At 40.9% G+C, this 26,259-nt stretch overlaps 1 protein-coding gene across 1 annotated transcript in view; it reads left to right on the forward strand.

Annotated features, from left to right (window-relative positions):
• The window catches only part of LOC108930430 (uncharacterized), a gene marked incomplete at its 5' end in the record, with an annotated part of 157,895 nt that extends 140,145 nt beyond the window's left edge, over window positions 1-17,750 (forward strand). The window contains 12 exons of the mRNA XM_029251848.1: window positions 11,205-11,490; window positions 11,630-11,775; window positions 12,496-12,813; window positions 13,408-13,437; window positions 13,530-13,565; window positions 13,672-13,797; window positions 13,942-14,040; window positions 15,154-15,225; window positions 16,091-16,159; window positions 16,333-16,395; window positions 16,660-16,755; window positions 17,431-17,750. Coding sequence (XP_029107681.1) covers window positions 11,205-11,490; window positions 11,630-11,775; window positions 12,496-12,813; window positions 13,408-13,437; window positions 13,530-13,565; window positions 13,672-13,797; window positions 13,942-14,040; window positions 15,154-15,225; window positions 16,091-16,159; window positions 16,333-16,395; window positions 16,660-16,755; window positions 17,431-17,549 — 1,460 coding nt within the window. The remainder of the gene's footprint in view (window positions 1-11,204; window positions 11,491-11,629; window positions 11,776-12,495; window positions 12,814-13,407; window positions 13,438-13,529; window positions 13,566-13,671; window positions 13,798-13,941; window positions 14,041-15,153; window positions 15,226-16,090; window positions 16,160-16,332; window positions 16,396-16,659; window positions 16,756-17,430) is intronic.
• Between the last annotated feature and the right edge of the window lie 8,509 nt (window positions 17,751-26,259).

Genomic DNA, 26,259 nt, shown 5'->3' on the forward strand with positions numbered 1-26,259 from the left:
GCTCAGATCAACAGGCCAGGTGACGGGAGGTGTCAGAATTACCCACTGTGTCACATTTTGTACATAAATATTGAATTAGTTCTGAACAGCAATACCACCTATAGTTTTAGCTAAAATGAGTGTGAAACCTGCTTTGCTATCAGTTTTATTTTTATTCAAATAATTAAAAAGCAAAATATACACCACCCTCAAACATACACAAATATGGCATGTATATATTTTCGATTACAGTACGTACCTGAAACTGGACTGCAAATTGTCCGTTATAAATTTGTCATGTAAGATTACAATGATATAATATGAGCACTTATGGCTGCTTGTGAATTTTTTTTTTAAATTATGTGTTTTTATGCTTATGCCTGGGGGCGCAGTGGCGCAGTGGATTGGACCACAGTCCTGCTCTCTGGTGGGTCTGGGGTTCGAGTCCTGCTTGGGGTGCCTTGCGGCGGACTGGCGTCCCGTCCTGGGTGTGTCCCCTCCCCCTCTGGCCTTACGTCCTGTGTTACCGGGTAGGCTCCGGTTCCCCGTGACCCCGTAAGGGACAAGCGGTTCTGAAAATGTGTGTGTGTGTGTGTGTTCAGTATCACAAGGGGGTGCAGTGGCGTGGTGGGTTGGCCCACAGTCCTGCTTTCCGGTGGGTCTGGGGTTCAAGTCCCGCTTGGGGTGCCTTGCAGCGGACGGGCATCCCGTCCTGGGTGTGTCCCGTCCCCCTCCGGCCTTACGCCCTGAGTTGCCGGGTTAGGCTCCGGTTCCCCGCGACCCTGTATGGGACAAGCGGTTCTGAAAATGTGTGTGTGTGTTCAGTATCAGAAAAATATCTTGCGTTTTTAACCATATATCTAATTATTAAGAAGAAACAATGAAATGTCCAATGGATAACATGCTTTTAATATTTAGATAAATATTGTATTGTTCCCCCCCATGGAGCTCCTGCACACAGACCTGATAGGCAGAGTTCTGGAAAAATGCTCTTTATTGAAAATGTACATGTCTTTCAACGGCAGCCCTGACAAGGGTACCGCACACAGTACAAGACTACTTTGTGAACACCTGAGAGTTCCCCCGGTCACTCTGAGCTCCCCTACTCCTCACAATAGTTAGGGGTCACCTGTTCAACCCCCAGAATCCCCCAGTGGCAAACAGAGCATCAGTACCGTGACAATAATCAGAAGGGAACACAGCACTATGTACTAGAATGGACACTAATAGCAACTATTTACATTCATTTACATCAGCCCCCCCTCTCTTACTGCTCTTACACTATTGTAGCTTTCATTGGTTAAGAGCTCATGCAACATATCTCACCGTGAGATCATAGTTGCAAATGAAAAATAATAATGCTCCAACTATAAATAACTTTCTTTCCGTTAAACGTGCAACGGGAGCTCAGAAACCACACGAGGGGCCCACAGCTGCAGCGCTGCAAAGGCGTCAGGATGAGGACAGATAAACACGCTAATGTGACACGGAGCAAGAGGATGTTCATGATAAGGTGCCACACAAAAGGGTGAACAGAGCTCCGTCACGGAGCTCACCTGTGCTGTAATGTGTGCTGAGTTCTTCACTGATTTGCATCTCGTCTGGAGTCACATCAAAGGGCATTAAGCAGTGCACTAATACATGAGCGACATGATGCACTACACGTTATATGAAGCATAAGAGATTACTGCTGGTTGGAGGAGCACACTATTTTTCCCCTCTCGCATGAAAACCCTCAAATACCACAAGTTTCTGCAACCTTTTAATTCCATATTAGAGTGGAACAGTATGTAATGTTTATGCAGAAAATATTACATATTGCAGGGGTTCCATATATACTATAAATGATACTTTGGACACAATAAACATGCAGGAAGGAACACCTAGAAGCTCACTGTAGTACAGTAAATCTCATTGTTCAGAATGGTATTTAATTTGCTACTTGGCATTTCTTACAGCTCAGTATCCTCAAACCTGAAATGAACTTGGTTCTGGTGGTGAACTGGGCCTCTCAAGTAGCTACTTTGTTCTTCACAGAGTCACACTCCACGATGTTACTTAAATACAAGTTTATTCTTACTTATTATCACAGAAAAGATAAATATATTTCCTTTTCATATTCTGGTTAAAATTGGTGTGGCAACAGACTGAGCAGGGACGACAATACTTCACTCTACTGCTATTTCACCTGAGTAAGTAAAATATCATTTATAGTCAGCAACATGGATCAACATTAATCAAGTGCAGGGTAAATTAAACTGGAAAATGTAGACAAGTTTAAGTTATTTGTAAGGTCTGATGAGCATCTCCTTTCTATATGTTTCAACAGGGACTTGAGACACAGCTCAGTGCTGCCACCTACTGTAGGTTAAAGGTCAACAACATGAGCACATGGAATCAGGGCTGATAAAAAGAAGTATCAATACAGCTGTGGTTCTGATTGCTGTCTGTATTTGTTCCCGGCACGTGGGAGGATGACCACACTGCCCAGTTCCTTTATTGTCAGCTCTGAGTACAAGGTGTGGGTATTTGAGCCCCAGTGGGGAGAAAGACTGTGAACTGGACTTTCAAATTTTCTGAGTAGGACTGTGGGACTTGATTTATGGCTTACAATTTGTGTGGTGGGCGACAGCTTTTTAAATCTATTGGTATGTTTTTGTTTCTCACAGTGGCAGTTTTGAGTGTTACAAAATCCATACATTTACTTGTTCCTGTGTCACACCTGGTCACTCCTCAGGTCGGCAACTTATCAGTGTGCCATAGTGTTCGTTTTGACAGCGCAGTATCTTTCCCAGTTTTCTTGTAGTTTTTCCCCATTTAATGTCCCTTACTGAAGAGCTCACACTGTAACTGTGTGAGACTGTAAGTCTTTCTGAGTGGTTTACAGTGTAAGGTGGAGTCAAGACAGACTTCGGCGCTACAGTATCTGTATATATGGAGGAAACACACAGAGATTCCTCTGATTGGTGTTTCCACACTTTTCATGTGTTCCTGTACTCCTCTGATAAGGCAATGCTGAGTGTGATTGGTGGCTGGGGGCGTGTTCTCCATGGGGGTCCAGGATGGTACAAAGGCACTCGCTCGCCCTGAGAGCTCACAGCTCAAGGTTGGGTTCTGAACTTTGCTCTGAGGGCAGTTGGTTTGTGCTCATGGAGATGGAGAGCTGTCTGTTCATCCTCATGTTCTCATCCCTGCTCCTGTCCACCACAGTCGGTAAGTACCGTGTTTTGCTTCTGCTCCAGGGCTCCTCTCACAGGTCAAAGCTCAGTGGGTCAGGGGATGACATTCTGAAAAGTCACCAGGTTGTGGAGACTGTCTAAATAGTAAATATGAAATACAATCTGCAGCAACACTGATGACAGGTGATTGTGTGATTCTTTCAGTTCAGCAGTTTTTGACTCTAAACTATCCTGTAAAGTATGTTTCTGAGTGTGTATCTGAGAGCTTTGAGACTCCCAGGATTGGCCCTGGATCACAGAACCCTGTGTAAATAAGAGCTTTATGACAGCGGGTGGGTGGATGGATGGTGAGGACACAGTATAGTTCTGTTATCTCATTTTAAAATTTGATACTAAGCAGCACAGCGGTGTAATGAGTAGTTTTTACATCATCAGTTACATCATGTTAATTCTTTTAATTGGGGGAAAAGATTTTGGAGTAGGGGGTTGTGGTGGCACAGCGGGTTTGACCAGGTCCTGCTTATTGGTGGGTCTGGGGTTCAAGCCCTGCTTGGGTTACCTTGCAACAGACTGGCATCCAGTCCTGCGTGTGTCTCCAGTCTTTCCAGCCTTACTCCCTGTGTTGCCGGGTTAGGCTCCTGCTCGGGACAAATGGTTTCAGACAGTGCGTGTGTGTGCTGGGTATGTTCATTCCAAAAACTTTTTTCCCTCCTGATAAACCCCATTTCATAGTTACTTAGTGAACTTCTTTACCCTTTTTGAGTGTAATAGTGTGAACAGGTAGTGTGGCAATTAAGGACATGAACTTGTTACTTGGAAGATTGTTGGTTCAAGCCCCATACCCCACTGTTGCTGTAGAACTCCAACTTCTGCAAATTACAAAAAATCTATACATAGTTCAAATACTGTAAGCTTTAGATAAAAGCTTAGGAATGAAGTAACATACATTTTTATTGTTCAACTCACATTTGCAGTGGTCCAGACCCAATAATGACACATAGGGTGTAGATGGCAATTTGCCACAGGGCATGTAATGGAAGTAAGTTAAATCTAATCATTCATTTTTATTATAGTATGAATTATAAGAAATTGTGTCAAATATAATCACAAACCAGATAAAATGATTGAAAAATATGAATTATGTAATGTAGAGAAGTATAAAGAAAATAAAATATGGACAATTTTTGAGTTTTGATAAACAGTTAAAAATGTTAAATTCATGTTGTTTTTCCATTTTTAATAGTGTTTTGATAACAATAAGAAAATATAGCCTTATATAAGCATGTCATTATAGTCAATAAATGGTTAAAAGATTGAAAATTTTGGAGCATTTTGTATTTCACAATAAGTCTTTGAGTTTTCATTGACTCTTCAGAATTCACTAATAGGACAAAGTTGCATCCATCCACATGTTTTCACTGTTTTTGATGAAGCGTCAGTTTAAACTGATGTTTTGAATTAAATACAAAATTGAATTTTTAGAATGCATATATCATTTAGTTCTGTTATGTCTTTGCCATGAACCAGTACCATCTGTAAGTGCAAAACAACATGAAAATCTTAAGGATCAGTTAAAAGCTTTTGTCTTTCTCAATAAATAAAAACTTTACATAATAATATTTAAAAACTGTATATATAATATATTAACATGTATTCAGCCTTGCTCGCTCTGTTGCCGGGTTAGGCTCCGGCTCACCGCCCTGCGCAGGACAAGTGGTTGTAGACTGTATGTGTAGGTGTGTGTGTGCATGTGAGACATGTATTGCATAGTTAAATAAATTTTGATTTAAGTCCACATTACATAATTATTTCTATTACAAGTTTGCATTATACAAATTCACACACACACACACACACACACACACACACACATTTTCTGAACCGCTTGTCCCATACGGGGTCGCGGGGAACCGGAGCCTACCCGGCAACACAGGGCATAAGGCCGGAGGGGGAGGGGACACACCCAGGACGGGACGCCAGTCCATCACAAGGCACCCCAAGCGCGACTCGAACCCCAGACCCACCGGAGAGCAGGACCCGGTCCAACCCACTGCGCCACCACGCCCCCCTTACAAATTCAATATTGATAATTTATGTATTTTAGTGTAATATGAGGATAATAAGACATGATTAGGGAAATTTTTGTGTACTCGCCTTCTGTCAATAATTAAAAGTTATGAAAAAATAAAACCCAAAACTTTATTGCTTTGCCAAAATTTGATATGTGGCACAAGAACTCAGATGAAGTAAAGGATGGGAGACCTATTTTTCAGCTTAATCAGGGTTATTGTTACAGATTTTTATATAGATTAATTTGAAAACAAATATGCCATTTTTATTTACAATTTTTACATGTAAATTGAAACTTATGGGGTGGCACAGCAAGTAGCACTGCTGTCACACAGTGCTTGTGTGGTGTGAGAGGATGGGGGTTCGATCCATGCTCAGTTTGTGGGGAGTTTCCATGTTCTCCTTGTGTTTCTGTGGATTTCTCCTGGTGCTCTGGTTGCCTCCCATAGTCCAAAAACATGCTGTTCAGGTTCCCCCATAGTGTGTGAGTGACAGAGAAAGTGTGTTTCACTGATGTGTGGATGAGTGGCCCATAGTAGTGTATCTAGCAGTGTAAGTCACCACGATGAATAAGGTGTGTGGGCTCATAACACTACATAGAGTTCATTGGAAGTCATTCTGGAGAAAAGCATCTCCTAAATAAATGTTCGTAATAGCTTGAAGAAATTCTGAATAAAAATATGTATTAAACATACATCTATATGTGTAGATCACAGTTTTACATTTTGGATTTGGAATCTCTGTGTAAAGCTAAGAAATGACAGTAAAAGGCCAACAGGTATAAAAATTACACTGATCTCTCATATGCTTCTTTCACAGGCTGTTAAATCCGTCACATTTAACTGTATGTTTCAAATCTCCTTGTATCGCTGATCAAATACAGCTTTTTGGAAACTCAGTTGAAGCTCAAGCTGAAACATGTAAAAGACTCCACTGGAGTCTCTGTCTGTGTCTCTTCTTCCAGACAGTGATGTGAGGCTGGTGAATGGAAACAGTCCTTGTGAGGGAAGAGTGGAGGTTTTTCATCAAGGACAGTGGGGAACTGTGTGTACTTGGGGCTGGGATATTGATGATGCGTCAGTGGTGTGTAGACAGATGTTCTGTGGAGACGCTGTAGCAGCACCACTATATGCTTACTTCGGACAAGGAAAAGGGCAGGTTTGGTTGGCTAATGTGCCATGTAGTGGTTCAGAATCTACACTGAAGGACTGTCCACATGCAGGATGGGGTAAATATCATTGTGAACATAAGGATGACGTTGGAGCCATCTGCTCAGGTAGGAGAATCTTCTGTCTTATTGAATTTCATCATTTCTTCTTTTTCTGGTTCATTTCTCCTGTCCGTTAATTAATTTCTTGCCGTAATTTGCCAATTTGTTGACTCTGAATTCTCGCGAGAACATAATGTAACGACCCCGCGTTACTGTTTTAGGAGGGAAACTCCTAAATGTAAATAGTTGCATTCTGGGAAATAATGTGAAATGTGGGTATGCAACCACTGGGGCACTTATGGGGAAAATGATAGGGTGACCGTGTCTAATGTATTGGCAGAGTCTTGGGTCTTGAAGCAGGCTAGAGAGGCTGATTGTAGGCGCAGGTACTGGAAGAAATGGGGTTCTTGGACTAAGAGCATTATTTCCCCAGTGTTGGTGTTCAAATAAATTGTTGATGAACGCTGTCTCTGCGTCCTTCTTTATTCCCTCCAGACCCATGGCGCTGCGTGCCCAATAAAGTTAGTTTTACATTCGGTCTTGTTTTATTTTATTTTTTGTTCTATTGTTTTATTCCTCAGTTTTATGTCCAGGAAACACTGCCGGTGTGTAAAATGCCTCTGTTTTCTCTTCTCGATAACTTATTGATTATTGACTTGCGGCTCTGTCTTTCTAGATGTTTCGATTCGTGTGGCGTTAATCAATTAATGATCATCATATCACACACGTGTTTTGTCAAGATTGTACCGGAATTATCGTTAGCCTTACAATTAAATGTAATACTGTGTATTATGTGCATGTATCTTGTATGTTGTTTTATGTCATAAATTGTGAGTGTTTGTGCTCAGTGTTGGATGGAATGTAAGTTTTGCCAGTTTAGTTCTTTCCAGTTTCACTCTTTTCTCTTGAATAAATTGGACGAATCGTTACTGAGGGACGAGTTTAGCGGCCTCTCGAAGTACATGGATGGAACATATTAATTTTTAATATCAGCCCCAGCAGTGTTTGAATACAGTCAGTGTGTGTGTTTGTTAGGTTCAAGTGCAGGTTCCTCTACTGACTGAGCTCTTCATGTTCAGCTACTCGCTCAGTGTGATGAGAACAGGGATCTTTCAACGTCTCCACTTTTCTTTAACATGGAACAACGATAAAAAATACAAACAGGCTTCACCAAATACTACAAATTGTTTTTCAGGAAACATTACAATTCGGCTCACTAAAGGACCTCACCTGTGTTCTGGGAGACTGGAAATTCTTGCAGACTCATGGTACACAGTGTGTGACCCCAACTTTGACCTCCAGGACGCAAAGATTGTGTGTCGACAGCTGGGCTGTGGGACACCTGTACAGGTGCAGGGAGCAGCAATTTTTGGTAAAGGGGATGGCAAGGTGTGGAAGAACAAGATTGAGTGCAGAGGTGATGAACATAATTTTCGACAGTGTTTAATATCATCCACAAAGGACACAAAGTGCACTCATGACACTGACGTGGGACTGGAGTGTTTTTGTAAGTGTCTTTTTCAAGTGTCTTGATTTTGAAGTGAAACTGACAACATTACATCTTTTTTGCTTCTCGGTATGAACAGTAAAAGAAATTAAACAGAAAATTATTATGAATATCACTAAATCATTTTGAAGTATATATCCTGTAAGAATAATCGGCAATACTATGTCCTGGAATATTTCTCTCTCGTTCCTCTGCACTTTATCCAGGGTACACAAACTCCAGCCTGGTGGACGGTCCAGACCGCTGCTCCGGCAGAGTGCAGTTAAAGTACCTCACTGAGTGGGGCACAGTGTGTGATGCACCCTGGGATCTGAGAGCAGCCAATGTCCTCTGTCAGCAGCTGGGCTGTGGGAGCGCTGTGGCAGTGCCAGGACAGGCCTGGTTTGGAGAGGGCAGCGGCCCTGTCTGGGCTGATGTGTTTGAGTGCCAGGGGAAGGAGACACATTTGTCCCAGTGTGCCTTTTCTTCATGGAACCGAGTTCCATGCTTTCATGAACATGATGCAGGAGTCATCTGTAATGGTGAGGAGTGCTGTGGTCATCATTGTACTGTTGGAGAGCAGTCACAGTCACATGTGTATATAGAAAAAATGTTCTGTAGATCAGCTTTGTTGACTGTAAAATTCATAAAAAGAAATATACTATACACAGAATGAATTGCTGTTACTGTAAGATACTCTATAAGAGATGCTGATGCTTCTGCAGGATCATCTCTCTCCAGCCTCAATGGGACGGTCCGACTGTCTGGAGAAAGTGGCTGTGAGGGTCAGTTGGAGGTTCGCTACCAGCACACCTGGAGCAGAGTTCTCCTGGACTCCTGGAGCTTCAAGGAGGCCTCTGTGGTCTGCAGACAGCTGGGTTGTGGTTCTGCAGTGAGGATCTACAGCTCCTCCATGTCTGGAACAAGGGACACTGATGTGTGTCTTACAGGGTACCAGTGCTCTGGGACTGAGTCTCACCTGGTCAACTGCAGTGCTCCACACACACTCAAGTGCAGTTCCAGTCCATGTGTGTCCATAGAATGTTCCACTGAGTATTAATCAGTTATTATATATATACACACACACACACACACACACACACACACACATTTTCAGAAACGCTTGTCCCTTACGGGGTCACGGGGAACCGGAGCCTACCCGGCAACACAGGGCGTAAGGCCGGAGGGGGAGGGGACACACCCAGGACGGGACGCCAGTCCGTCACAAGGCACCCCAAGCAGGACTCGAACCCCAGACCCACCGGAAAGCAGGACTGTGGTTCAACCCACTGCGCCACCGCACCCCCCTACTTATTATACAGTACATTCATGAATAATGTTGTTTGGATATTGATTGATTATACTGGATATTTTATTTTAAGTCTGTTTTACAAAAACCTGGTACCTCCTTCCCTGTGTACCTTTTTCCAGAACACAAGTCCCTGAGGCTGGTGGGTGATGAGGGTGGTTGTGCAGGGAGGCTGGAGCTGTTCCACCAGAGCTCCTGGTGGACAGTGTGTGATGACTCCTGGGACCTGAATGATGCTCAGGTGGTGTGCCGGCAGCTTCAGTGCGGGACGGCTCTCCGCTCCACCTCTTTTGGTCCAGGAACTGGATCCATCTGGCCGGGTGAAGTGCGCTGCGTTGGGAACGAGTCGTCCCTGCGGGACTGTCTGACTGTACAGCAGAGACAACATGACTGCGTTCACAAGGAGGATGTGGGAGTGATTTGTTCAGGTTGGTACAGTATTTAGCTGTGTCTTATACTTGCACTTTTAAATGAATCCTTTTAGTAAAATGTTGATGAAACTTCCATTCTCACCTTCACTGTAAATATTCGAACATGCACTGGCTTTTTATATAACAATCTTTTCACTTACAAATTTTCAAACATTGATAGCAGAAATGAGTTGTAACTCTTAAACTCTGTAAAATATTTCATTACTTGTTCTCAAGTTGTAGTAAAGGAGCTGTATAATTTGTTTTCAAGCTAGTGCTTTCTACCATCAAATACTGATGTTCTAAGTGAAGCATTGCCAACCTATGTTGCCCGACTGACTAATGCAAGTTCAGGCAATCTGACAAAATGCTGTACAGTTTTACCATCCTTGGGATTTTGATCACGAGCGCTGACTTGCATTTTCTTTTGTTTACTGCGACAGTGTTACCTGATTGTTGTGTTTTCTTATGGGACAGTCAGAAGTGTAGCAGTCAGGGCTAATGACTTAAATGCTGGTCCTCTCGCAGCTGTATTGCCTTGGATAAAGGCCTGTATCTCCATCTTGAATGTGAAAGGGTGAAATTAAATTGCTAAACATACTGCTTTGCACTGGGTATTACGAGTACAAAATAAAATGTGGTTTTAATGGTCATGCTATCTTTTCTGCCGAACCACTTTTCATTCTCAGATTGATGACATATTTTGTGTACTTATTAATTTCAAGTGTTTGTCCATTTCCTTACAGAGTACAAAGAGATGAGACTGGCTGAAGGCTGTTCTGGGCAGTTGGAGGTTTACTATAAAGGCACCTGGGGAAATGTGTGTTTCAATCAAATAGACACCTACACAACGAGTCTAATATGTCAACAACTCAACTGCGGAACGAGTGGAACTGTTTCTAGTACAGGATCTCGACTGAAAGGAGCTCCAAACTGGCTGGATAATTTCAAATGTCGCCCGCATGACTCCACACTGTGGCAGTGTCCATCTGCTTACTGGGGGGAGAAGAAATGTGACGAGGATGAAGTTGCCACTATTACTTGTAAACGTATGAGTACATAAAATATTAACATTGTAATATTTATTTTTATAATTGTTCTGTTAAAATATTTAATGAGAAATGCCACAGTAGAAAAACAGAACTGATTTCAACGCTAAGATGTGATCACTTTAAAGGCCAACACTCTTTGCACATACTAGGAATGTGACATGGTGACAAAACAAGACATTTGACAAAACAGGAGTTATCAGCATGGCTACTGTACCAGGTGCCATATTAATTGTCAAATGAGTTTTCCACGTATATTTGAAGACTGTTTGTAATGTAAGATGGAGATTTTTTTGTGAAACCTACTTAGTGTAGAAAACATCGGATGGTAGTTTAATAGATACAGAGATGGAAGGTTTCAGGTTCAAGAGTAACTGCCTGTACCTGCTGCAGTACTTGTATTTTTAGAAAATACTCATTTATATGAGTTTGTGTGGTATTGTGAGTCCTTTGATCTAAACGAATACCCGTATAATTTACCCACTGATTTTCTCCACATCCTCTCTCTCCAGAAGAAAATTTGGCTTTGAAGGGAACAGCAACTCAGTCATCCCAGTACAACGCTGCTGGTGCTGCTGGCAAAGCTATTGATGGGAAGAGAAATGCAAAATTCTCTGATCATTCTTGCACTCACACCGAGCGGGACTCCAAACCGTGGTGGAAAGTGGACCTGCACAATGTGTACACTGTGACCTCAGTGACCATCACCAACAGAGGAGATTGTTGTGCTCAGAGAATCAATGGGGCAGAGATTCGTATTGGAAACTCCCTGGATGACAATGGCAACCAGAACCCCTTGTATGTAGTGTTACCAGTTTTAATGGCATGGATTTAGAAACATTTTAATCATTAAATATGTTTAATATGTATGATATTTCAAAATTCAAAATACTTAGAATATAACAACTTATCCAGTGTATGATGAATGTCGTTTCAGATGTGCGGTGATCACTTCAATCCCAGCAGGGAACTCTAGGACTTTTCAGTGTAATGGGATGACGGGTCGGTATGTCAACGTGGTCCTCCCAAGACCTGACTTCTTGACTCTTTGTGAAGTTGAAGTTAATGGATACCTTAGTACTGGTTGGTATCACTGGCAAAGGTATTGCTGCCACAGTAATTATTATATTGGCCACACCACAGTTAGAAAAATGTTTGTTTTATTAGGGGACACAACTTTTGAGGTAAAAATTTCTTAAAATTCACATGGAAAGTTTTATTTCTGAGCAAAAACTGAACGGGAAAATCTTTTTCTCTCATTTAGACAGTTGATTACATTAATTTCTCTCTTGAATAACAGCAGTATTTTCATAGCACTAAGGTTCAATAAGTCTGACAGTAAAGCTTTATGTTTATGTTTATGTTCTACCACAAAACTTCATCAGTCATTCTTGTCCAGTCTACAGTGGCCTAACCTGGTCAGCCCACTGAGCAGGTGTGGAGAAACTCTGGAGTGATTTTTTTTCCCTCTGAGTCATAACCCAGGAGACACTTATTAGTCCAATTTCCAATTTAAGGAAAATAATTATTTGAGACTCATTTAAAAATTCATAAATACATGTGACAGTCAGTAGTTTACAAGAGAAGGTGATGGGTTTGGCAGATCTAACAAGGCTTTCCAGTTGCTCTAAAATAGTCATGTACTATGTTGTACTATGTTCAGTTCAAAAAGTATTTCATGTTGTGCTGCTGTATCTCAGCACAGGGAAGATGATCTGTGATGTTCACTGAGCTCTTTTACCTTCGCATGTGTTCTCTGCCTGCTGCTCTATGGTTAATCACAGTCTTTATTTACCTCCATAGGCCAACTCTCCCTGAGACTGAAGGGGGGAAACAGAACATGCTCAGGGAGGGTGGAGCTGTGGTATAAGGGCTCCTGGGGGACCATCTGTGATGACTTGTGGGACATGAGTGATGCCGAGGTGGTCTGCAGACAGCTGGGCTGCGGGGCAGCACAGGAGGCTCATGGAAATGCTGCCTTTGGAAGAAGAAATGGCCCCATTTGGCTGAATGAGGTGAAGTGCAGGGGTGATGAACTCCACCTGTTGGACTGTCCTCACTCTCTTCAGGACCACACGACCTCCTGCTCTCATAAAGAGGATGCTGCTGTCACCTGTGAAGGTAAGATTTGCCTGTCAGCTTCATTACATTCAACAATATAGTGAGTTATTAACAGCAGAATAAATTAAACAACAAATCTATAACAGAAGTATTAAATATAATGTGGTAAATTCTGACACTACTGGAATACTTGGTTTAGACTCTTGGTTTTATCCATAGTTTTTTGTTTTGACTGTATTAGAGAGTACAGCTGTCATCTAGGTGCAAGGTTCAAGGTTTATTCTCATAAATGCAAGTACCATGAAATTCTTGTTTGAGTGCTTCTCCACAGACTATGAACAAAAAAACTGTAGAGAGTACTGCACGAAAACAAAACAATAAATAATGCCAATAACAAGAAATAACAATAACAATAAATAATTGACAGCCAGAGTACTTAAAACTGAGCATACTTAAAGTGACAATGTAATGTGCCAATGTGCTTGGAGGGAACAGTCCAACTCTAGTTGTACTAGTTGCAATCTAGATTGTTATTAATTAGAGATCCAGCTAAGACTGGTTTCATTAAAAACTTAATGGTGAATTTCACATTTCTGTCATGTGTCAGTTGAATATTTTTACAGGACTGAGTACATCTCTGTTTCTATTTTTCAGTCATACCTTCTGAACGCACAGCTGCAACAGGTAAAGTATAGTGTTCGTGCCTTGTGTTTGTATAATTGATTGAGTTAATAATAAAATTCTGTCAAATTACATGTAAATAATGCTTTTTTCAGGAATTCCACAAAGAACCACAACCACTGTAAAACCAGGTATTTTTCCTTCCTGTTTGTTTGTGTAGAGTGCAAAAGTAAATTACATGCCTTCTGTTTCCTGCAACAGGAACGCGTTGTTCAGTTCTCTTTGTGTCTCCTTCAGTTGGACCCAGTCCACCGTCCCCACTGTCCATCCCTGCTGTGGTCTTCCTGGTACTGGGAGCTCTTCTCTTCCTACTGCTAGTGCTGCTCGCTGGTCAGTTGTACCAGAACAGGGTGCTGAAGAGAGGTACAGAGGAACACTGCTGATCACATGTCCTTTCACATGCAAGCAGCATGAATATGGAATATTTTTAATTATTAAGACCTTTTGATAAAATGTAATGAGTGATATTGTTTCATCCCACTGTGTCTTTTTGTCTTTGCCCCACAGCCCTGTACCAGGGGGGTCTCACGCCTCTACATGAGACCATCTACGAGGAGATAGAATACAACCTGACCAGGGGAGAGACATACAGAGGTCTCAGAAAGGGTGAGAAAAATCTGACTGTCCTTCTTATATTTGGAAATGAGGAAATAGAGATAGAAGGACAAATAGCTAGAAATTTTATTTATCCTGAAGTAAATTGTACAACTGGACCTCCTGAAGTCCACCGCCATCTTTTTAGTCTTTCCAATGTTGAGCTACAGTTGGTTTGGTTTGCATTACTCAACAAAATCCTTCTCTAAGCCTCTGTACTCATCCTCCTACCCATCTCTGATACTCCCAACTATTGCTGTATCACCTGAGAACTTCCCTCTGTTGTACCTGAAGTCCAAGCTGTACAGGATGAACAGGGAGGCAACCAGAACTATCCCTTGAGTGGTCGGTGTGCTGCTCACAGCCATGTCTGATACACAAGCTGCTGTGTAACTCTCAGCTAGTCAACAATCCAGGAGACAACGGATGTATCTACCTGCATTTACTAAAGATTCTCCCCCAGCTTCCCAGTCTGAGTTGTGTTTTAAATTCATTGAAGACGTAAAAAATATTGTCATGATGGATACTGTACATGCTGGTGTATTATATACATGATAATGTAAGTACTACATTATTTAAAGGTATATAGAGTACATAAACATTGTATACATGCTGTCAAGAGGGATTAGACAGAAAAACTTAAATTCTGAATTATAAACCTGAATATCTGCAGGCAGCAACACTGTAAAAGCACACAGGATTATAGGCTCATATGTACAGTGTTCAAAATGTGAAACTTTGCTGAAAACCACAATTTTCCATCGGTTACTGTTGCATATTTCTAATCTCTGTGTATGAGATGATGCCACCTGCAGATAAAAATCAGTCTCGCAGGTATGAAACTTTCCTCTTGCTGGGCTTCCATCTGGAACCATGTGATCAGAGCTGAAAAACCACACGAGGACCTCGCAGATGCAGTGCTGTAAACCCTCCAGATGAGAGACAGCAGCCAATAGGGAGGAAGAGGATGTTGGTGATAAGAGTGTCAGTTAGCGTTCCTGGGTGTGGGCGGTAGCTGCTCGAACCTCACACATCCTGTCTTCTCTCAGTGTGTGAGGCATCAGCAGAGAGAACTTCATGTATCTTCTGTCTGAGGACAGGACTGAGTGTGTGTCTCCTTCACAGGAAGTGTCCTGTCTGAGGATGTGCCCTCTGGGTATGAAGATGTGGAGGACAGTGAGAGAGACCCCCTCTCAGGTAGGGGGCTTGTGGTCTGTGTACTGTCACTGAGTGTGTGTGTATGTGTGTGCGCTCTGATTAAACTGGGACTGTTGCTGATGCTCGAATGGGTACCATTTGACCATGACTGCTTTGTATGATCACTTAGTTTATTCATTTATTGTGTTTTTGTGCCTTATTAACTGAGAATATTTAGTCATAATAAAAAGGCATGACGTAAAATCCTTATTTAACGCCCCCACCCTAATTATGCCCCCACCCATTTTTGAAAATACCTGGTATATTTTTTTTGAGTAATCAGAAAAGAATGAAAAAAGAGCTTACTGGTAGTTTCAAATCCCATTCTCTTCCCTGTAACATGAAACAATCCACAAACACATTAATAACTATGTGAACACGTCAAACTTCCGAGAAAAACACTGACATTGACAACTGTTACACCGTATTAACACATTTACACACTGTAAACAACAAAGATAATCTACTGGTTTATTAATGTCCGGGACTGTCTTATTCCGACGCCTCCCCGACGTTTGTCACATGCGAGTGGTTAGATTGACGAAAGTTCACACCCAGCAAGGCCAGTACTACCCCTGGCAACATTCTCAAGCACACTTTCACTCAGGATGCTAGGGGGTAATACCGGATGTACTTGTGGCATTTGCATGAACTTTTTAGGGAGGGAAACAATGATCAGTTTCACTACCATATCATGACTTCTAATACTCGTTCCCATTTTGGAAAATGCAACGCCCCCGGGGCGTTAAATGGGGATTTTACGATATACAATTTTTATTTCCTGGTTACTCTTTACATATATAACAGTACGTATAGAAAAATGTGAATAAAGTCTGAGTATATCTTGAACATCTCTTCCTTGCAGGGAAAGATGAGAAGCCAGAGGACTATGACGATGCGTTTCCTGTAGAGAAGAGTGCAGGAGGTTTGTCAGGTAGGTTTGTGCTGGGAGCTTCACGTCATCCTAATATATCAATTCATCGGTATCAGTGAAAGGTGTCCAATAATCCAATAGAGTACGTTCTGTGAACCATAGCAGGCAGTAGAGTGAGAGGAAATGACACTTCAGAAGTGCTTTTAGGCACAAGTGGTTCTTCTCTCTTACAGAGAAGCTGTCTACAGAAGACACACCAGAGGACTATGATGATGTTACAATGGGACAGAATCCAGGTAGTTTATCAAACTAATTAATGTTCTCATTGTGTTGGGAGGGAAATTTGAAATATAAAAACTGAGTATGTATTGATCCTTTGGGTCTTTAACCGAGTGTGTAATTTATGGATTACATTAAAGATCATTCCAGTCCAGTTTGTTAATTCTTGCTTTAGAATTTGTTTGCGGTCATTAGAAGAGTTCTGAAAAACTGAAGGTTCTTTTATGACAATAAAAGTATTTCACCACTGTATAAATTTGTGATGTGTAAAATCCCTACAGAGCCAAGTGACTTCTCTGCTCCATGTTCCAGACTGATGGGGACAGAAGAAACAGTGGAGGACTATGATGATGTTGTGAGTCCACTTGTGTTACCAGGTGTGTTTCTCTTTGTAGACAAATGATGGTGCAGAACATGCTTTTCGTCCACCACCATGTTCTTGTCAACTCTGTCTTTTTAAATCTGGTTTTCTCAGGGTTCTGTACCACTGCTTTATTTTTACTTTGTCTTCAGTACATCCGTAAAGAAAAAAGTACTTATACACCATTATATTTCTGTCACTATTTTATATTCAAAAGTACATTACTGCAACTTGATTTGCACAAAGGTATCAGATCATATTCTGAATTTGAAAGTTTCCCACAAAAACAGCCTATTGCAATAAGCAATTTGGTTATGTACCCATTTATGTAGCAGGGTGATTTTTAACGTAGCAGTTGAGGTTAGTACCATGCTGAAGGACACTGTAGCAGGAAATGGGATTGAAACCTAGAACCTGAGAGTCCAACAGCAGTAGTTCTTCACAACATTGTCTGCTTAACAGTGTCATTTTACTTGCACTAGAGATTTAATTTATTGAAAAGATCTGAAACTTAATATTGTTGCAGTTCATATTTCTGCTGTTTCAGACCATTAACGGCATAATTTGAGTCAATGTGACTTCAATTTTGTTCAGTCTGACACTTAATAGTACTTTCACTTGAGTACTGTGTTTGACTACTGTGCTCATCTCTTGTGTGTACAAGGATGTGAGTCATTGTGTCTCCCTGTAGGAGAGAGAGCATTGACCACACTGCCCCCTGGGGAGGGACCCCCTGCTCCTGACCCCACTGACTATGATGATGTAGAGGATGGAGGATCCTCTGCAGTTCTGGAATCAATGTGTGACTGACAGTCCAGTCTGAAGGTCCTTGTGCCCAAAGCTTCAAACCAACTCATTAAAATTATGCATATAAAGCGGCTGGTAACAAACTTTTACGTTTGTTTTTTATGAGAAGATAGATTCATACTTTAGAATAAAAAGTGCTTTTAAACTTGTAAAAATGTAAATTTGCACTTTAACACTTGACAATATGCATCAAAATTAAAACCAAACTGGACTAATGCTGTGTCTGTTTTATTATTGACTTATATGTGTTTGAAGGTATTAAGCAAGAAATTAGTTATTTCTGACTTGATTGTCTTCTTCTTGGTGCTAAACTCAGGACATTAATGTTTAGCCTCCTCTACATACCTATAGCACAGCAAGGTCTGGCAGCTCCAAAGAGTGACCAGGCGGGGAATTAATGTGGTCTTTTTATTTATTTTAATCATACTTTAATCAAAATATAACAACACAATTCTATGAACAAGTGGGAGCCAGCAACACAATAGCAAGCACCCAAAATATGGTACAAATCATTCAAGTCAACAACTTACAGCATGAAACTATGTCTTCCTCTCCTCTTCCTTCACCTCCCAGTCTGTGATTTTATTTAGTCCTTTGGATATTCAGCTGCACCTGGGGCTCGCTGTGCCAATACAAGGCTGCACCCAGGTTCAGCTGTCAGTCTTACAGGTTTGGCATGGCCTAATTCTAGCTTGCCTTATTTACCCTTTGCGACTGTCTACAGTACCTCACCTCTATCTTCATCACGGTGAGGCCACTGTTTATTCTTGTTACTTAAAGGTTACTTAAACCTGCATCTTTGTTCTACTCCGCTTGGGTTCTTGGCCTGTCACATGGAGGTTCTGGGTGATGATGGTTGCCTCCTAGCCTTGTCCTTCCATCATCTCAGTAGGTGCAACTATTATTTTTTTTAATAATTATTAAGGTTTAACAATTAGCAATAAAGATAACCAGTAATAATTATTAACAATTGCTTGAAGCCACTGCATGACACATTGAAGCCATAACACTATCCTGTGCATACATCCTGTTTAAGAAAACTTCTGCAGATTCCAGCCATATCTCATGACATACTCTACACAGCTCCCAGTCCAGGTCATGGTAATATCCTACTTGGACAACTGCAACACCCTTCCTTCAGGCCTCTGTCATCAAGCCCCTCCAGCTGATACAAAATGTCGTAACAAGACGTGTGATCTACCAGAGATTTCCCATGCATCTCCTGTCCTCGCCTCCATCCATTGGCCTTCTGTAGCTGCTGGGATCAAGTGCAAGAGTGCTTGTAGCCTGCAACATAGTCAAAATATCTACACCATGATATCTTCAGGACCTGATGACTGCCAACACTGCAGAAACACTGCTATGCTCTGCCACCTCTGGCAGCTTGGTGGTCCTACATTGAAGACGTTGAAAACTGAATGACAGTAGGTTCTGGTTTTTTACTATATTTGGTAGAATGAGCTCCCTCTCTCCCTCAGAACTGCTCTCTCCCTTTTGTTGTAGTGTACTTACTTTTTCAAAATTTTCCTTCTGAAAACTTCTGAAATACCATTTTGCTTTGTGAATAATTTGTTTCATAGCTGAGGCAACTAAAGAAATGAGAGCTATAAAAAGAGTGCAGTGGGAAAGTACAGACATGGCATGGAACCACCACCTGACAGTAATGGTAATATCTGGTGACATCCAACAGGTTTGTAATAAATCAGTTTATTAAGCTTATTTGTTACCAATCACTGAAATTTCCATGAACCTGGAATTGTCTGAAAAGTTATTTTTTACAACGTTATCAGCATTCAAGAGGAGTTTTAGGCTCATATTTTAACAACTGAAACTGGACTGAAAACTACACTTGTTTTTTAATTTTTAAACTTATTCAAGAGTCAAAATGTATAATTTTCAAACCCACTTCCCTCAAGATCAAAATGAGCAGGAAAGATACATGGAAATGCTTTGACAGGTGAAACATAGCTTGTACGCAGGCAGCATGTGCCGTATCGCAGTTCCAAGATTACCCAGCTGCTGAGGGACTCCCTGGGAGGAAACTCCCAGACCTTGATGATAACCCGCATTAGCCCGTCCTCCAGCAGCCTCCATGAGACGCTCAGGTCGCTCCAGTTTGCCAACTGCGCTCGGGCCATCCGCAACCAGCCAGTGGTGAACTGGGACAAAGGCATGGAGCAACTGGGAGAACCTGAGCCAGAGGAATGCACTCTGCAGGAACCTGTATGGAACCAAGGAGGTGGCAGCTGGGTCTCCCACAAAGAGTATGAACAAAGCCAAGCTCAGGCTCGAGCTCTTGTGGAAAAAATATCCAAGCAACAGAAGAATCTCAACCAATTCTGTAATTTTATGGAGGATGTCGCCAACCTACTGATGGAGCTCCTTGACTTCTTGGACCCTGCTTTAAGCCCCACCCAAAGCCGAGTACGGGAGCCGCAGGAGACAAACACGATGGAGATGCTGAAGCAGAAGTCCACCCATTAGCCAAGTGTCACACACTGAGATGTGACGGGTATGCTGGAGGCAAAGAATCAGTAAGATGCTGGCAAAAATACCACCGAAGTACTGAATCTTGTTGCTGCTGCCTGTTCACATGCATTTCACTTTGTGCTGTTACAGTTTGTTTTGGTCCAGTAGGTCATTTAACGTGTGTGTCCCCTCCCCCTCCAGCGGTTCTGAAAATGTGTGTGTGTGTGTGTGTGTGTGTGTGTGTGTGTGTGTGTGTGTGTGTGTGTGTGTGTGTGTGTCATTTAACATTTTCTGTTTGAACCAGGTTGGGTGCCGGGAAAGGCCTACCGGTATCTGTTTGCCCTTAACTATTAACATTTCTTTTATTGAAGTATGAGAAGAAAATGCAGTTGGTTGTTAAAAGTAAATACATTTATTGCACTTTTCAAAAATCACTTCTGTAATTTTTTTGCTTACCATTCAGCTATTTGGCATTTTCTTGTGCTGGGTAGCCTGTATTGCAAACCAGATAGACTCAACCACTCGGGGTATTTCTAGGTGGGAGTCCTTGGGCACGACCAACTTGACAGGGGTGTTTCACTGAGTAATGGGATAAATGTTTTTATATATTGTAAGATAGGGATATTTATAATAGACAAATGTTTTGTATGGCTTGTATGTTTTTGTATTTATACTGGCTGTTATTTTTGGGGAAATGTACTTTGGAATAGTTGTTGAGGCTGTTATGGTGTAGCCAGGAGGGTGGAGTTACTGCTATAAGGCAGGCCCGAGGCTCATGTTCTTTTGTGACTTAATGCTTGTTTTTGTATTTGGCTGGGGTTAATGTGTTTTGAGGCGCATCTTTTAAAGTAAAGAAAAATAAACCTTTTTGGTACAACTATTTCAGTTCTCCACTGCTGCCTCCATCTGTCATCCATACCCCACATCACTGTCCTGTAGCTCAGACTAGAACTCAGAAAGTGCCAGGTATCTGTCCTTCTGTGTGTGTGTGAACTCACAGTCTGTGGGTTGATGATGGGGGGTAATTTTTCATTGCTGGCATTTCTGTTTTTTGTTTTACTGTAATGCCTAGGTAAAAAGGAGAATAAACTGACAATAATAGCGTTCTTGTACTAATCAAACTGTTGGTTCTTTGTTCAAGCCACACTGTTAGTGTGATGACTGGATGATGTCCTGCTTCTATGATGCCCTGGCTGTAAATGAACAGATTCCATCCCAGAAGGAAGCACAGCTGCAGCAGCTGCAGGATCAGGTGGACCGACTGGAGCTGGAGAAACATGTGTATCGCAGGGCTTTGCTGGAGAACAGGGACAGATGTCAGCTGCTGTTTCCAGACTTTAATTTAGTCTTTTTCAGTATCCATTTACTAAATATTCAGTATTTAAAATGTTTTCTGGCAGATTTGTTCCAGTATCTGTGTTCTCCAAAATTACAAGGTAGCATTAGTGTAAAATGTACGCATTCATCTTGTTGAAGTTTCACTGAAAAAAATAGTTTGTTGGGTATACTCAAGTGAATTATGGACATTGGTTCCACATAATTTGTTTGGGTTCACAGTATCCTACACATTCAAATGGTTTCAGTATAATAATTTTATGTTAATCAGATGTATTTTAATAAAGTATACATGCTCTAATTTAGTCATCCTAACATAATTCAGTCATGTTGACTTAACATCATTCTTTTATATTCAGATACATGTTTGAATCATGTTTTTATGCAATCTGATCACATCATCTTTACAGTATTATCTTTGTTCAGTTTTAATGGTTTACATTGTTACTCAATATGTTCCATTTATTTTTAATAACACAAATAGATTTACATTCAAAGGCTTTATTTCATTAAGTGATCCATCAGTCCTTTAATAGCAATATGAACAATACTCTTAAATGCACTGCAATGTGAAATACAGAGATTAGCTCTTAAGGATCATGCCTATTAAAACTTAGTTTAAATTACATCTCTTTAACAGGTCAATTGGCAAGTTTGACTTAAAAGCAACTTGTATCTGGAAATACGGAAAAAATGTGCTGATGTAGACATACACAACCATTTTACAGCTTGACACATTAACTATTCCACCATGAAGGCCACAAACATCATAAGAAACATTTTGTTAACAAGACAATAAGCAACACAAGTTACACCTCACATTTCTGCATAAACATTAAACTGCATGTCTCTGTAAACAAACAGAACATAACAGCACTAATAATTTTACTTAATAAAATAACTTTGTCCTCTCAGACTCTTCTATACAACTTGGAACCTCAAAAGTGTAGCACAACTTTGTGGGGAACTTCAGGTTGAGAACATAAATTAGACCAAACAACATGGTAGTTGCAAAAAGCCACATCCTTCTTGAGGTCCTGAACTTGAAGCACAATCACACCTTCAAAGAAAAGAGAGAAAGAGCAGCGACTAGTCAGGAATAACATGAACAACAATAAATAAATTTAACTATTACTAATAATTTGCATCGCAGTTACATCAACTTGTGTCAGTATTGACAGTGAAGCAAGTGAAGTCATCTAGTTATGGACAAGGTGGGTGTAACTAACTGTGCTCAACGGAAGCTCTTAGTCTCTAGGTCTTGTGCTCATTACTGTAACTGTGTACGAGATTATGTGGAAATGTGCGCGCAATTATAAATGAGCTGTTTACCCATATCATGATTACCTACATATTCATAATAAAATGTATAAACCACTTGCTGGTTTGGTAGCGCATACAGACCAATCAAAAAAAAAAAAAAGTTTTGTGAAGAGCAGTGGTTTTCAAATATATAATATCAAGAGTTTGTGACATTTCCAGAACACCTTAAAACCGCTCTCATAGAATCGCTTTGAATATTTGAACAAATCACGATTCGTACGACGTAATATTTATCTCAACAATATTCCCGCGCTCGCAACGAGGTATCACAGCTAGTAGCTAGCCTAGGCCCGAGATCAGGCTACGACACTCTGCGAAACTATAGGCCTAATCTGCTAACGGTCGACATGATTTTAAAAAGTGTAGTGTTTTAAGAAAACACAATATCTTGTATTTAACGTTAGGTGGACGGCTATTATCAGAATACTATTTTATTGCAATTTTTACGGACTTCTACCGAATTACCAGGTCCCCTTATGTGTCGCTCTGCAGACCAACGGTAGTGCTTTGCAAAGCGCACGCGCGTTCGCTCACTTTGAAGTTGCTCCCGTGCAAACGAAAAAAAAAAAAGAGACGAAAATATGTGAGGAATAAATTTGATATTTCTTGAATACAAGCTAAATATATTATATAAAAAATATATAAATATTTTTTTTTTCCCCCATAGAAATGAAGCTGTGATAAACCTTAGTGGAAAGACGGATTCGCAAACAGCTCAGACTCGGAACATGATACTGAAGCCAACATTTTCTGTCTTGTTTTTATCATCTCGAAATGAAGCTTGAAGTTTTCTCCTTTTTTCGAGAAAACAAGACAGAAAAAACACGTATCCCTATGTCATCTGCATAACATTATTAACTACATTTAATATTAATTACGTGTCATTCATATATATTTCGTAAAGTGACAGAATGTTAAACTATATAAGAAATTACAACTATATAGTATATAATACAATATATTAATAGATATATTTTTTTAATAGAGCCTCCCTTTTTCAGATCAGTTTCAGTAATACACTGATCCAACAAATATTATTCACATACTAGTGTTGAATGTGCAGATGAAAACGTGAAACCCCGCTCCTAGCAATTCATATCTGTACCTTTTGACACCTGAGATCGCTGCCGTGTGGATATAATCCGTATCCGATAGGCGACGGTGAAGTGGGGATGAAGTTGCTCATGTCATGGTGGCGCTGCAGATTAGCTCGCTTGAATACAGCAATTGTTTTCTGACAAATGAGACACATTGGATTGGTTTGCCACCTAGTCAGTATCTCCGCAAAGGCAAATTCCATTTGCCACGCAGGGTTGAAAACTCTGTTTTCATCGTCAATCTTCCTTTTCTTTCACGCCATCATTGCATTAGTTAATGTATAGTACGTACACACACTTTCACAAGGTTTATGACAGATGAGGAGTCGTGATGATTTGTCGCCGCCCGATCAGGTTGTTTTAACTTTCGCGGTTTCCGTTGACCGCCATTAAATATAGGCTAATATTATCTTTATATTTCATACTTCAATATTTAACAATTGACACAATGCAAAGTGTCAGGAGTATCAACCGCATTTAAATGACGCAAACATAAAGTCACACCGCCTAATATTTGCGCTACTTTGAAGCGCAAATTCTAATAAAAATACATAATCTTCAGCATGACGCGGGCCACAAAATTAATGCCGCGACGGGCCGCCTGTTGAGTATCCCGGTTGTAGATACACTGTTACTCTGAAATTGGTGAGGTGAATAAATACCCAGCAGGTCAGGAAATAGAAAAGTCAAAAGAAGTACTGTCTTCAGGAGAACAGTCTATGGGTCTCTTGTGTACTATTTAGAAACCAACCAAGAAAATGTCGCATCACAAAAAGCTCAAACAACCATGCGGAAGAAGACGCGGGTCACAGAACGCAGGTACAATATGGCGCCCAGTGGAGGGTAACTTAACCTTCTTATTTTGCTGCCATCTGGTGGATTAGAAAAGTTACTGCAGTTCGTTGGAAAAGGTAATTTTTCAATTGAATATAACTGCAGTACCTATTTGTGGCCACAAGAGGGTGGAAAATAAACGCGAACCGATGAATTTCGTCAGCGCTATAGTGAGTGTATCTACAGTAGTTTTTATAGCACCGTTAATTTCAAGCAGGCTGATGACGAGTAACTAAACTACTATGTATAGTAACTGCTCTTCCAGTTTTGGTGGTGGTTGTTTGGAGTCTCTCTCAGAAGCAACGTGCACAGTTCGGTTGGGACACCAGTCAGTCGCAGGACAGTCTCACTAAAACACACACACACACACACACACACACACACACACACACACACACACACAAAGAGCAACCTGGCTTCACCAGTTCCCCTGAAACATAAATTCTTTGTAAGACAACTATGAAGACAAGTAACTGGAGTAAACAGCAAGTAACTAACAGTGAATTCATTAAGTAGCAAGACTCCGCACACAGTGACTCAAGTCCATATTTTGGAGACTTGGCAGATGTGTTGCAGATGTACCGAGTCCCTCCTGTAGAGGGCGCCCTCTGATTGGAACTGCTGTGCACGTGCTGGGGGTGTGTCGGTGGGAGGGAAACCACATGAATAGGAGAACAACACACGACCTCCTCACAGACACTTTCGAACCCAGGCTCAGATCAACAGGCCAGGTGACGGGAGGTGTCAGAATTACCCACTGTGTCACATTTTGTACATAAATATTGAATTAGTTCTGAACAGCAATACCACCTATAGTTTTAGCTAAGCTGAGCGTGAGACCTGCTTTGCTATCAGTTTTATTTTTATTCAAATAATTAAAAAGCAAAATATACACCACCCTCAAACATACACAAATACGGTATATATATATATATTCGATTACAGTACGTACCTGAAACTGGACTGCAAATTGTCCGTTATAAATTTGTCAAGTTTTTTTTTTTTTTATTTTTCTTTAAGTTAGGTGCTTTCATGCTTATGCCTTTTATGCGATTTATAAAAGTGCTGCAATAGGTAAGTTAATTTTGCATTATTGCTCAGTATTAGAAAAATATCTTGTTTTTAACCATATATTTTACCGTTGTGAAGAAGCGATGAAATGTCCATTGGGAAAAGTGCTGTGAATTTTGAGATAAATATTGTATTGTCCCCCTCTGGAGCTCCTGCACACAGACTCGAGAGACAGGGTTCTGGAAAAATGCTCTTTATTGAACATACATGTCTTTCAACGGCAGCCCTGACAAGGGTACCGCACATAGTACAAGACTACTTTGTGAACACCTGAGAGTTCCCCCGGTCACTCTGAGCTCCCCAACTCCTCACAATAGTTAGGGGTCACCTGTTCAACCCCCAGAATCCCCCAGTGGCAAACAGAGCATCAGTACCATGACAATAATCAGAAGGGAACACAGCACTATGTACTAGAATGGACACTAATAGCAACTATTTACATTCATTTACATCAGCCCCCCCTCTCTTACTGCTCTTACACTATTGTAGCTTTCATTGGTTAAGGGCTCATGCAACATATCTCACCGTGAGATCATAGTTGCAAATGAAAAATAATAATGCTCCAGCTATGAATAACTTTCTTT

The sequence above is a fragment of the Scleropages formosus genome, chromosome 5 (assembly GCF_900964775.1).
Source record: "Scleropages formosus chromosome 5, fSclFor1.1, whole genome shotgun sequence".
Taxonomy (NCBI): Eukaryota; Metazoa; Chordata; class Actinopteri; order Osteoglossiformes; family Osteoglossidae; genus Scleropages; species Scleropages formosus.